General features: G+C 35.2%; 1 protein-coding gene across 2 annotated transcripts in view; it reads right to left on the reverse strand.

Annotated features, from left to right (window-relative positions):
• GBE1 (1,4-alpha-glucan branching enzyme 1) overlaps window positions 1-13,934 on the reverse strand; it is a 138,203-nt gene that overhangs the window by 72,737 nt on the left and 51,532 nt on the right. For both annotated transcript variants that reach the window (XM_058835917.1, XM_058835926.1), the window contains exons 4-7: window positions 7,096-7,221; window positions 5,248-5,383; window positions 2,546-2,636; window positions 1,212-1,421 (exon numbers count right to left, since the gene is read on the reverse strand). In XM_058835917.1, coding sequence (XP_058691900.1) covers window positions 1,212-1,421; window positions 2,546-2,636; window positions 5,248-5,383; window positions 7,096-7,221 — 563 coding nt within the window. The remainder of the gene's footprint in view (window positions 1-1,211; window positions 1,422-2,545; window positions 2,637-5,247; window positions 5,384-7,095; window positions 7,222-13,934) is intronic.

The following is a 13,934-nucleotide window of genomic DNA, read 5'->3' on the forward strand; positions in this document are numbered from 1 at the left end:
GGAAATTGAACCTGCAGCACAAAAACCCTAATAACTTACAGGTTAACAAGGGACCAGAACTCTACAGTTGCTCTGTAATGAGCCACCACAGGAACATTCAAATGTAACCTTGAAAGGGTTAAAACAGAACTTTGTAATTGATAAGAAGGTCACAAAACTATGCATTTCAAGGGGAGATATAAGAGAATTTATCCTGGAAAAAAAGTGATCGATTCTATACAGAATTTTATTATTACATGCTTTAAGGAGATTGTGAAGTTACACAAAACTTATTGTGGAATGTTTAGGGAAACAAAGGAAAGGAAAGGGAAGAACCAAGGTGGTTCAGAGATGAACAAACAGAAAAAAAATGTGAAAAAGAGACTGAAATAGAGACTGAAAGAGACTGGCTGATGATGCCTGTTTCTCCACTTAAACCACTGAAACATCCAACGTACAAGATCAATCTCCTTGCCCCCAATACCTCAAAGAATACAGAGTGAACTGTGCTAAATACTGATACAGAGAATACTGTGTTAAATACTAATAATCATCTGGAATTAGTAAGTGTTTTGACATGTACTATATTTATACTGGTAACTAAGCTTGCCCAAACTGGGTCTCCAGAACTGTCTACTGAAAATGACCTCTGCTCTGTATTAACTGTTGATTGACCTCCAGAAGCTCTTTAAAATGGAGTTAGTTGTCCTGGGGGGAAACATTTCCTACATTTCAACAACCTGACAGTTTGTCAATAAATTTACAGAGCTTACAAGTTTTCATCAGCTTTTCTTATTATTTTATTTTTATATAACATCATAATCTATAGTATATATGCAACATGTTATATACATAGTAGGAAAATATTAATATATTCTATAATGAATAAAATACATTATTATATATTCCTATGTAACATATATTTAAATTTATATGTATATAGAAATATATTTTTATATATAAATAACTGCACCATTATATAATACATACAATGCACATGGTATATAACATGCACACAGGTAGCAATAGATGACAGGAAAATAACAAAATTGAAATACTACCATTTAGTGTTAGATTTGAAGCACTCAGGCAAATAGAGAAATTGAACTCCACAAACTGCAACTGTTAAACAATCCAAATGATTTTTCCAGTTTGGTGAGGAGTATAGTGTTAACAGAATTGCTGTGAAATAATAACTATTAGCACAGCTGAAAGTGGTGTTTTATACTCACTTTGCATAGTCAAAGAGCCTGCTGTCCCAGAGCTGGTGATTGCCTCTATATCCAGAATGGAAGAAACAAGAATCTGTACCATCAAACTGGTTGAGACCATCTTCTGAGTTTTTTGAGGCGTGGCTGTGCACCACATCAAGCAGGACTGTGATGCCCATTGAGTGGGCAACGTCGATCATTTCCTTCAGGTCGTCAGGAGTTCCGTACCGGCTGTGAAAATGCAATGAGGTACAATCAGGGCTTCTGCTGGCAATACTGAACATTCAGCATGGAAACTACATGAAAGTCAGCAGTTCTTCACCACCTGCTTTACAGATGTACACAGGTTATTTTTTTTCAGCCTATTAAGCAGTAGCTATAGCTTACAAACTAACATTTCAGTCCATTTTTTCATTGTAAGAATGCCATCATCCACACAGCACTTCACAGATGTAGATTCAGTTTTCTTCTTCCCTTTTTAATGATACATAAAATTTAGTATAAAAGATTACAGATACAACCTAAAGCTGCTATTTAATATCAAACACTTCCTTAGTTCATGAAGGACAAGAATTTATTCATATTGCTGGAATAAAGTAACACAATGATTACAGAAGTAAATGTACATCCACAAAGTCCAAAAAATACATCATCTGCTGTTTCCCTGCTTAGTTATTTGGTTTAGGTACCGCCATGTTCTTTTTTAAAATAAGGATTTTTGTCTTCTGTGCACAACACATCTTTTTTCAATTAATTAAGCCAGTTAAAAACTTCCTATCTAAATTTAGCCAGGTTGCCACTTGAGCTGCTCTAAGATTAAAAATTAAAAAATAAAAAAAAATATGACTTCCACATTTATCATAATTTTCTTAACAACTACCTGAATTAATTTCTCATGTAATTTCACCCTATGCTTCAAATCTTATTCTGGTACAAGCTTGTAAGGAAAAGCGTTCCCACAGAACACACAAACCCATGATTTTGATCAAGTTCACTATGAACAGTGTATAGTTTGTCATAAAAGAAAGCCCCACACATCCTGTTTGTTACTGCCAAGAATTCCACAACCCCAAGCCCATGCATAAAGACTGCTGGAGGTGGATTACCTGGAATATGCTATGGCAGCTGAAGTTACTCATAAACTCTTTGTCTGTATGCTATCCAAAGTGTTTCACAGAGCAGCTGATCACTGTGCCAAATTGATTTCAGATTTAAAAGGAAGGTAGAGCAAATACCTAAGCCATTGCTTCCCCTTATACACTTTCTTGCAAACACACACCTGCACACAATACTGATTTCAATGGATGGGAAGGAAGGGAAAAGAACAGAGAAGATGCTGGAGTACTTAAACCTACCTTGATGCTGCAAAGAAACTTGTGACCTGATAACCAAAACTGGCATAGTATGCATGTTCCATAATAGCCATCAGCTGGACACAGTTATAGCCTATAATAAAAAGAAATGTAACAAACAAATGCCTAAAAGATAGTTAAAAGAGTATTCAATACCTGTCTTCAGAGTATCCATTCCAGTCTTCTCTCATTTTAGCTGCCTCTCACCCTAATGGTTAATACCTAAAGATCCAGTAACTTTGACAAAGCAATTCTAGCTAATAGTTTATACTTATGTGATCTCCATTACAAATGAAACAGTCAATTTGTCAAGTGATCTACACATATTGAATCTCCCAGATGTAGACAGGAATAAGTGTAATCCTTATTTAGCTTCAGAATATTAGTTATGCTAACCTGCATGTCCTGAACTGCTTCAGCTTTATACACTTGCAGTCAGGGGGTCTAGGGCACTGGCTACACATACTATGACAAAATTACAGGATGGTTTGGGTTGGAAGGGAACCTAGAAGATCCTCTAGTTCCCACTCCTCTGCCATGGGCAAGAACACTTTCTACTAGGCCAGGTTGCTCAACACCCCTTTTCCAGGGATGGGACATCTGTAACTTCTCTGAGTAACCTATCCCAGTGTCTCACCACCCTCACAGTAAAGAATTTCTTCCTCAAGTCCAACCTAAATACACTCTCCTTCAATCTGAGGCCACCCCACCCCTGGTGTCCACTTGGACATCAAACCATTGACTGAAACTCTAAGTGTGACCATCCTGCTAATTCCTTATTCACCAAGTGGCCCATCTATCAGACCCACATCTCTCCACCTTAGAGGGAATACTATAACTTCATGCCATATGACATCTTCTTTTTATCCCATCAAAATCACTTTTTTCCAACTTTAATAATTATTTCTTCCAAAATACAAAAGCCTTCCAAAAAGAGAAAACACAACTGTCATGTGCTTTTATTCCAAGTTCACCCAAGAGCCAAAGTAGTCCAGGAGGGCTGGGGGACAACACTGCATTGCATCACCTCAGATATCTCAGTGCATTCTTAAGGAAGGAATTCTAAAGAATCAGGTTTTATCTACAGGCTATTAGGACTCATACCATCATCACTTCTCTGCTTGCATCTCTGCTTGAAGAAAACCTTCACTTCATTTCTTAGTTTCAACAAGATGCTGTGGAATTTTTTATTCTTCCTGTTTTTTATAGCTGTGGCATTTAAAACCAGAGCTATTATTAGAAGACAGTGGTGTGAGCTCAGCAATTTGTCAGATTCATTGCTGGTTTATATTTCAGGCTTGTTGTACTTATTTTTATTTACAGCATTTTTATAAATAAACAGCAACATTGCATCAAATTAATCTCATTCAATTTGCTTGCTACTTATTTTGCTATTTGTCATGCACATATTTCTACAAACTAGTAATATATTAGAGTTCTCATACAGTGACGTCTTTAAGCTTGTCCTAAAAGGACACTCCAAAACTGAACCTAGCAGACCTTAAAAATATATTTAAAAAAAAAAAAACTTAATTCCCATTACATTTACTTAATCTAAACAAGATGGAACATTAGTTATAATTTTTATATACCCTAAATTTGATATTGCTTTTATTATTTGGTGTATCATCCTTTTCATGACATTTCTCCACAAAGAAAAAAATTGTAGGCAAAGCAAAATGCTTTCCTAACTCTGTAAATCCTATTAACTTCCTGGGACAAGTGAAATTCCTAATCAGTAAGGAGTCACAGATATATAATGTAAAATCCAAAACTGGATTTTTATTAAGGACTTCCAGATGTGCAAACTCCCTCATCTCACCTGCATGCTCAACTCTACCAAAAGGCAAAAGCCATGAAACACTGACTTAACATGTAAAGCTACAAGAAAATGTCTTCTTCGGGCACTCTGATAAATAAAAAAAATTTAAAAAAATCAAACACAAAAACAGCCACCATCCACAGAGGTTTCAGCTACAGAAGTCATGATTAATTTACAGCAATGTAAAATATATACTTCATCACAAGGCAGTAGAGGCAGTAAGTTCTAACACTGTCCATTACAAAAACAGTGCAAAGACACCATGGGAAGAAATAATTAAAGTGAAATTGAAGTGAACAGTTTTGCTTTGCTTCCTGAGATAAGGGTACCAGCTCTTTCAAACATCCTCTCCTATATACTAGAAGTTCTTTTCCTGAGGAAGGTCTTTCATATTTAAAGTTTCTTTGTTCTGATACTTCAGAATTACTGTTCAGGTACAAAAGAAGTCTAGCATGCCTATTCTGGCAAAACAAAGAAGAACTATCCACGTAATTCTTTTGTCTTTCCTTAGAACTAAGCTTTACACTAGTAGAACCAATTAAGAATGAAGCATTTTCTGAAGACTGTCACAAAAACAGGTCCTTTTTCATGCTGAAAGTAAATCATGACAAAAGCAAATTACCTTGTAATACTTATCTGGCCTTTAACAATCATATTTTACTTAAAAATCTGGAATGGACTTTGATTCACATATTCTTTTTCAGTCTTTCTTTATTCTCCACAGATTTCACTTGTTTATAATTTTTGCTTGCCTAAGAATCTATTTTCATAGTATGTGTAACTGGGAAATGCAAAAAATACCTCTAGATACTTGACAGTTATCTTTTCTAACAAGCACAGGCACATAAAAATTACCTCTGCAAGCATTTCTGGTATTACTTACCAAGGTCCTTTATTCTAGGTAGTACATTGTATGTGAAGTTTTTGTAAGAAGCTACTTTTCCTTCTGGGGAAGCAATGCCCACGTGAGATTCATAGATTCTTAGGCTTTTTAATCTCTTGGGAGAAGGATTCTTATGCTATAAGGAAAAAAATCAGAGTTGTCATTAGGAACAGCTTAGGAGTGTTGTCATAATCACATGATGTGCACAACATCAAAAACAATTTAAGGTTTATTGTGTTTTTCTTCTATGACCATTCTAAACATTTCAGAAGCAATTTACCATTTTAAACTGTTAATGCAAATGTCTGTTTGAAATTAACATCCTTTATGAACAAGAAACTGGATATTCATGATTCAACACTTTTCTCATACGCTTCAAATTACAATTCAGTGTTCAAACTGATAGCAGCCAGGCCATTTGATGTCCTTCTAAATCATTATGAAGCTTGTTGGAAAATAGAGAAAACAGTAAGATAGGTTTTTATTTTTTAAGCAAACCTGCCTTTTGCAGGTATGTGAAATTGCTGCCTTCTCTTAACTGAAATTTATAAATTATTCCTAAAGAATACAGTTTCACAGCACAGAATCACCTATATTCTAATTACTATATTCTAATTACTATATTCTAATTAAAATATAATTTAAAAATCCCAACTCTGGAGATGAGTACACAGCATTTCTGGATGGGTGAAAATATTTGAAGAATACAGAGGCCATTGAAGTTAATATCCTCTTTGTTAGTTTATTATTCAGGTGAAATTTTGAGAAGGTAGAACAAAACTAGTTGAACACACACATGTAAAGAGAAATTAAAGGAACAATTTGAAGAACAAAACTACTGTTTGAGGCCTGTTACCTGAGGTTTATTTCCATTGGACACCTCAACTATTCATAAAAAATTTGTTTGGTTTTTTCAGTAAGTCTTTGTCTGCACCCAAAAGTTCTGGCCTCTTTTTCACTCTAGGTCATCCCAATCACTACATTTCCAAATACCTTCCCATTCCTTTTCTTGATGACATTGAGATGTCACACAGCATCATACACAGAGCAGGCCACTAAGTTGATAAAGACTACACACTTTAAAAAAAGTCAGTGTACATTATGTTATCTATTTTTAAAGAAAATCTTTTCCATGCCAGTAACCTTTTCTCTCTCAAGCAGTTGCTTCATAAGTTGAGGTGGATGAGAAAATTTAACTCAAAATAGAGGCTACAGCATCTCTAATATAAACCACTGCATACCATTTTTCAGGGAAAACATGAAAAGCTTTAATATGAAACAACATCACTCACAGTCTGAAGTTTCCAAATGCTCTCCTAGGGTATTTTTCATACATCATGCAAAGAGCTCTCTCCCTTACAGCAGTGCATGAGAAGAAAGAGGGCTTTAAATTCAGTAACAGAATTTTCCTGATACAAAGAAACCAGGATTTGACTGGAGCATGGGCACCTCATTTTGGAAGTTTTTCTTCTGGCTTCATGGAATATTATCCTAGTGTTGAGTACTGAATATTGCATTTGCAGGTAACTAAATCCAGTACTGGTAATTCCCTACCCTCCTCCCTACCAGAAACAGCCATCTTGTCCCAGAATATCTGTCAATCTTGCCCAACAGGTGGTAAACCAAGTCTAAAATACCACATTAATATATATTATATATACTACAGTAGGCTGAAAAAGCAGCTAAAAAATATCCATCATTAAAGTCATTTATTTCTGTCTAAGCCATGAACAAAAGCCCTTCATCTCTCAGCTGTTTTAACTAGTTTGCTCTCTCCTTTTATTTTCCTCCAAAGAGGGATACAAAGATAACATGATACACCTCTTGAAAATAAAATTGAAGCCTTACTATATATGACTGTGGTGGATTCCAGTGAACCCAATCGTAATTCACTTTGTCTTCATCACGGACCACATATCTTGCCCAGGGTGAAATACGATAGAGGAGGGCACCGTTTTGAGCACGAATCACCACCTATAAAATAACACAACATATGCAGGCAGTCACTTATAACTCATAGAACGCCTTCTATGCAAGCCACAGCACAGAATGAAATAGCAGACTAGACAGAAATTTAATTTAAAGAACACACAAACACACAATGCAAGTCAAGAGAAGGAAGAACGACCCTGCTCTCAGGGATGATTTGCAAAGGGACGGTAAACCAGACGTGTCAGACAGGAGTGATGTTCACCAGCAAGAGCTGAAAGGTGAGAATATATATAAGCTCTACGTAAGTGATGGGAGAAGAAGTGTTCCCAAATGGATTTCTGTTAGGTTTGCTAATTACCCCTGTCATTGCTATTTCCTTTCCATGTTCTTATAAATTTAAATAGACATGCAGAATAATGTCATTAGGATGAGAACTGTGATTTGTTTAACTTGGCAAACAAACAATCTAGTAAGGCAATTTTAATATCTTAATTCCATCTTTTTTTTTCCTTGCTCTGTGAGTCCTTAACAATGTCACATAGCCCGGAACCACAGATAACACAAAAAGCACACGACAGTTTTTGGGTCAAGGCAAAGAAAAAGTTCCGCCTCTCTCACATCCTCCCACCTCACCTCCCCTCTCCTCAGCACAGAAGGAACAGCACCACTCTGGTTTTGCTTGGTATCTTGGCTGCCACTAAAACCGTAACACAGATGGTTTGCAAATTTAAAACCTAGAAATGTACAAGCAAGTGAAAGCACAGAATTCTTAACTCTGCTTTTTTTAAGGAAGTGATGACTGAGATGTTTTAGTTTGATTGTAGGTATTACAGGGTTTTTTTTGTTTTTTTTTTTAAGAAAAACTATGAAATTATGAGAAACATCAAATGAAAAGGGAAAGGGGTTGAGGTTTTCTCCACTCCTTTCTCTCTTTTTGTTAAAAAAAAAGTTACTTGTCTTTGGTCTCAATTCCAAACAGGTAGTCTGGAAGCAGAAATTATCAAAGAACGGCCTTTTCACTTCTGGCAAGTATCTTTCATTGTTTTGATAGATTATCTGTGTCCTTAACCCAGTCATGGAAGAGGGCAGGATCACAGAAACATGTTTAGTTGAAAGGGGCCTTTAACAGGTCATCTAGACCAACAGAGAAGAAAATATGTATATGCAGATGGTTAATCAAAGTTAATAGAATAAGGCGAGGAAGTACAATTGTAAACAGTAAACAGTAGTCTAACTCCAACAGTTCAAAATAGGTTTTATAAGATGGAGTAATTGATATCAAAAACCTCACCAGAAAAAGTGGAGAGTTATTGCAAACACTGTAAAGCTGCATGGAAAATTTATTCTGTTAGCTGCGCTAGCAAAGCTGACCCAAAGAGTATTTCTGCAAATTATATCAATACTGTGAAGATCCTCCTTGCTGATAGCATTGACAATTTGCAAATTACTCTTAAAATATTAAAACTTATCTCCTCTCTCTAATATCACACTTCTGATGGTGCTATTTCCTCTTTTATTATTTTGTCCCAATTTACCCATCACAGAAATAAGATGATTACTGCATATAATAACCTACTCATCTTGGCATTCCTTTTTTTCCAATATTTTAGCATAATTCATACTAGACAGGCTTATGAAGGGTGGGCACATTTAAGAAATGTGAAGTAATTAATCTACATTCAGAACATTAATTAGCTGTAGTACTGGTTTAATCCAGAAATTATACTGGAGGGGGGAAAAGTAAATGTCTTTATTGTGATATATTAATCCAGTCACGTACTGTCTTTAATTAAAACCATTAAGCAATGAAAAAGTTAGGAAAAGATACTAGAAAGCCATTTAAATGACCAACCAGTTATTTCACCTTTTCAACTTATACCTCCACAGTTATACTGCCCAACTAATCTCTGTATCCCATCCTTCTGACAAAGTATAAGAACTTCTGTTGTTCTGTAGTCATTTAAATTGACCTTATTTTCCCCCATTTGTGAGGCACCAGTGCATTTAATTTACCATTTATTCAGAAGCCATTTTGTTCAAGTGCTAGTTTTGTATTTATTCAAAACACCTACAAAGCCAAATTTAAGGGTTACACGTTTCAGGAATTGACAGACTTACACAAAGTTGTACAAGTTTCACAGACACAATCTTAATAGATAATAAATACAATTATTTGTCATATATCATGATAGTAATAATGCAGAGCCATAAACAAGTGGAGGAAATTTACAGTTCAAACTTGGGTCTACACAGTTGAACAGTGTTCAACTTTAGAGTCTGCTCTATTTTAAGGCACACAACCTAAATTTTTGGGTTCATTCATTTTAAAACTTTGTTTTCAGTTCTATTATGCAAACATATACGAAAACTCCCATGCTCAAAAGAAAAGGATATCCCAGAATCACTAGGCTGCAGGAGACCTTTAAGATTACAGAGTCCAATCCCAGATACATTTATCCAACAATAAAAGTAATGAAATGTAACCATGCAAATATCAGAAAAATATAAAAAAAGTGGGGAAGCAATTATTTTAATCAAGTAATCAGAAAATTTATTTGTTGCTTTCTTTACAGTATAGGTGGTCTTAAGAAATATTTTTCAAATATATCTAGCCATGGCTATAGATCAACCTTACCCCTACAGTAAAACCTGAAGTTGTCTCATTTGTTGCTGTAATTTTTGAGTATCATGGGCTTTGCACAGGGAAAGCAGAGTCAAGGAAAACAATTATTACAACACAAGAGCTGTAAAGTTGAATCCTTCTCTGGTTTGTAGAAGCATAACTAAGTGTCCTTACAGATAAATCAAGTGATCCCTGGCAATTTCAATTCTTAGTTGCTATGCTTGTTTAATACTTTACTTAATTTTATGTCAATACTATTTACAAAGTCTCTCCTAGGCTTAATTATCAAGCTCTGTACTCAATCATCTTATTCCTCTCTCCTGACATTGTATAAAGTTTTATTAATAAAGTTAGAAATAGAAAGACTCCAAATAATGTTTTCTGAAGTTTCTTGAGCCAGAGCTCTCATATCACCATGCTTAGCTGAAGCATGAGCAAAGGAACTGGAAAAATCTGAATGGCACCACAAAACAAATAGCAATTCAGCCCAAGACTAACAAATATAACTCTAATGCAAACAGTCTGACTGCTTTAATTCCCATATTTGCTTTGCTATTTCTTGAAACAATTGCATATAAGTAAAAGTCGTAATAAAATGAGTAAAAATATAAAGCACACATAAAACAAAGATATGTGAAAACTCATGCTCCACTCACCCCAAATTACGATTTGTGGTCCCTTCTCTGCAGTGTCCAGATATAAAACTTAGCTGCTGTGTATACTTTACATATGCTGTTACAGATTTTACATGCATAAAGAATACTGAATACAGTCATTACACAGCGCCTTGGGAAAAGTACCTATAAATCAGCTTAACAGGCATTGTACTTTTCCTCAAAATTAGTTTGAAATGAGTAAAAACAAATTCATAAAAGTTGCAGCCTAACTAGTTCATCAAGACTTATACCTGACTCTACATTTTGTAATTAACTCAAAAATTGTTCCTTAAAGAACAGATATTAAACCATGATGTACATGAAATTAAGCTTTTTCAAACTGGCCTTGGGATTTACCAACTTCATTTTCACAAGGCATGTCCCAATCATTCCTCAGTGTATATGAGGAGGCACATCCCACCATTTGATATAAAAAACTACAGCCCCCATTAAGTAAAGCTTTTAAAATGCATACTGTTATAGCATGAAACACATGTTAAGTGAGCCAAGCACACTGACAAAAGCTTAGCCCCTCATCACAAGTAACTTCTTTTACAGTTACTTAGACTTAAGTTAAAGAAAATCCTAGGTAAAAATAATCCTTGTATTTCTGATCCTATTATTACAGAAGACACTCCAACAAGAGGAAAAGTGCAAGGGAAAAAACGGAAATCCAAGTTTCTGACACAAACTAATATATCCTCCTCAATACATTAAAAAACAGCAACAACTGTCTAAGAAGAAAGAGACTGGTATCTCAAAAGAATTACATTTACACTGCCCAAATTTAGACTGAATTAAACAAAGACAAAATAACAGCTGTAAAGAACTTGCCACCATCTACATTAACCATCTCTGTGTGAAACATGAGATAAATATATTAACAAAACATATAGTACATGGCTGACATCATGATTCTTTTGTGTCTGTGAGTCAAGAGTGAAGTGTCTTAAAACAGCAAGCCTGTTTAGAACTCTGTCCAAAAGAGGTTTTCTTCCCCTATTTCCAGAGTCTCCATGATGGCTTTCCCATTGGAAACTTCTAACACAAGAATGTAGGAAATTCAAAGTAAGTTATGCTGAATTTTCCTACATTAACTTTACAATAGCTCACCTAAATAGTTTAGGGTTTTTCCCCACCACCCCTAGAGGTAAACATTCAAAATCCTTGATGAGACCTTTCAATGTCACATGATTCTGGCTTCCAAGTCAGATATAAATACATGTAAATAAATGGTCTCACAGAAATAAGTGTCAGGAAGACAGAATGAAAACGTCCTTCAAAACCTGGCATTAAAAAGTCAATTTGCTCTAAAAATGGACATGACACAGACACACAATTTATGTAAGTACAACTGCAAAACAACAGAAGTGAAGACCTTAACCTACACTGTACATCTTTGGGATGCAAAGGTTAAAAATTTATGTTTGTTATTCATTTCCCATTATAGGGATGTTGGGTGTATTTTCAAATTCTCTATCTGAAGTGTTCAGCATCTTGAAGTTTAGCATCCCAAACCACTGTAATAAGTGCTGTGGATTTCACAGATGAGTAACCCAACATAGAAAAAACCACAACTTTAAACCTGAGTTTTATGGCATCAGCGCTCCTAAGTGATTAATTCTGAAGAACTTTCAGATCTCAATAAAAAACACTAGACAAACAAATGTACGGCTGCAGCCAGAGGAAACATAACCAACAAAGGCTGGCTTTGAAGGTAAGTAAAAACTGGTGTGCAAAATTCCACTGCAATTTTCCAAATGCTGGACTACCAGAAGACAAAGCAGGACCTAAACCTCACAAAAACATTATTACCAAAGTGACAACATGTTCCATGCCTGTCCACTAGAGGACAGGAAATTTATGGAATGGGGAGTAAGTTGTAGGATAAAACCAAATACAGGGGTTATGAGTCTGTTTGATGATGTTTAAAACTCTCAAAAGCAGTTTATTACAGTTAAGGGGAAACCATCACTCTGAGGTCAGTCCAGTATCATAAAGAAAACGCAATAACACATAGGAGCAATTCAGAAGCTGAAATAGGTCTCATTTAATGTAATGATGCTGCCAATGCAAGACAAGTGAGATTGAGAGGCCCTGATTTTTCAGGCATTTGAGACTCTTGGGTATCCCATTATCCTGCCTTTCCAAAATAACACAAGCCTTTTATATCACCCACAGTACATCCAGCAACTCCTTCTGGATGTCTTGGGGCACTGAAAGGAAAACTCTGTGCTTATATTCAGACAATTTTCAACCTACTGTGACTCAGGGAAATCTGCTGGCTTTTTATGTGCAGACACCACACATTTTTTCTTAGGCAATCTATAATGATAAAAAAGTATGAAAGGTTCACAACAAATTTAAAAGCTTTGTCATAAATACAAATTGAGATAAAATGTAAATCCACATGTAAAAATGGAGCTTAATGCGGCTGCACTATTGTTATGACAGATGAAACTGCGGCAACAGGCTGCAAACTACCACATTTAAAATTCATATATGCTTATAGATATCCTTTTTATTTTTGTGCTTGGCTACCTTCATCTTCTCTTCACATCAGCTCCATTTGGCTACCCCAGCTCCCAGTGTACACACACAAAGATCTTCAGAACAGTGTGAGAGACTAATTCAAGGGACAGTTGCACAAGATCAGACAACTTCTCTGCTCAGCAACCAGTCCTTTAGCTTTCAGTTCCTGCATCTAAAGCAGACTTCAAATCCATACATGAGCATTTCATTTAATTATGATGTGCTCCCATAAGGTGTCTGCCTCTGTTTCCACTAATTAGGAGACAGGCTCAAACATAAGAAATAAAAAAGCCATGCTGTCATTTCTTATTTTTTTAGAAATTTATTTTGATTTAAAAGTATAATCTTCTGAACTAGTTCTTTAAAAATATATATAAAAAATTTAGACATATTTTTTCTGTTTGAGAAATTTGTTACAGAATGGCTTATCATTTCTACTTGAGCTGGGGAAAGGAAAATGATGAAATGATAACTAAATAACTGATGAATATATGCAAGCCAATAAATTGCTCTGAAACACTGTATTATTATTTCATTACTTTAATAGCTTGAAAACGCTTAGAATCATTCTTGGTATATGTGGCTTTTAATACAATGATGAAATTAAATTGGCCATCAAACCAACAATAGCTAATAAAAAGAGAGTGGACTAGCTTTAATATAAATATGGAAATGCCAGCAACTGGTAATATAAGGGCAATAAGCTATTATTTCAGTATTTTACAACCTACAGTATTTCATTAGCCTCAGATCTATTCATTTCTGACACAAAATTATCCAAATAGAAAAGCCACAGGAATACAGGTGGAAACACCATCTCAATAACATGCATCTGACTTAAAAGCAAGTTCAACTCAAACATAAAATGTGGGCAGGATAAGCTCTTAAAAACTCTCTAGAAAGTTTATATTAGATGCTGTGATAACAAGGTTTTTCTACTACAT

Source organism: Poecile atricapillus, chromosome 1 (assembly GCF_030490865.1).
Source record: "Poecile atricapillus isolate bPoeAtr1 chromosome 1, bPoeAtr1.hap1, whole genome shotgun sequence".
Lineage (NCBI taxonomy): Eukaryota > Metazoa > Chordata > Aves > Passeriformes > Paridae > Poecile > Poecile atricapillus.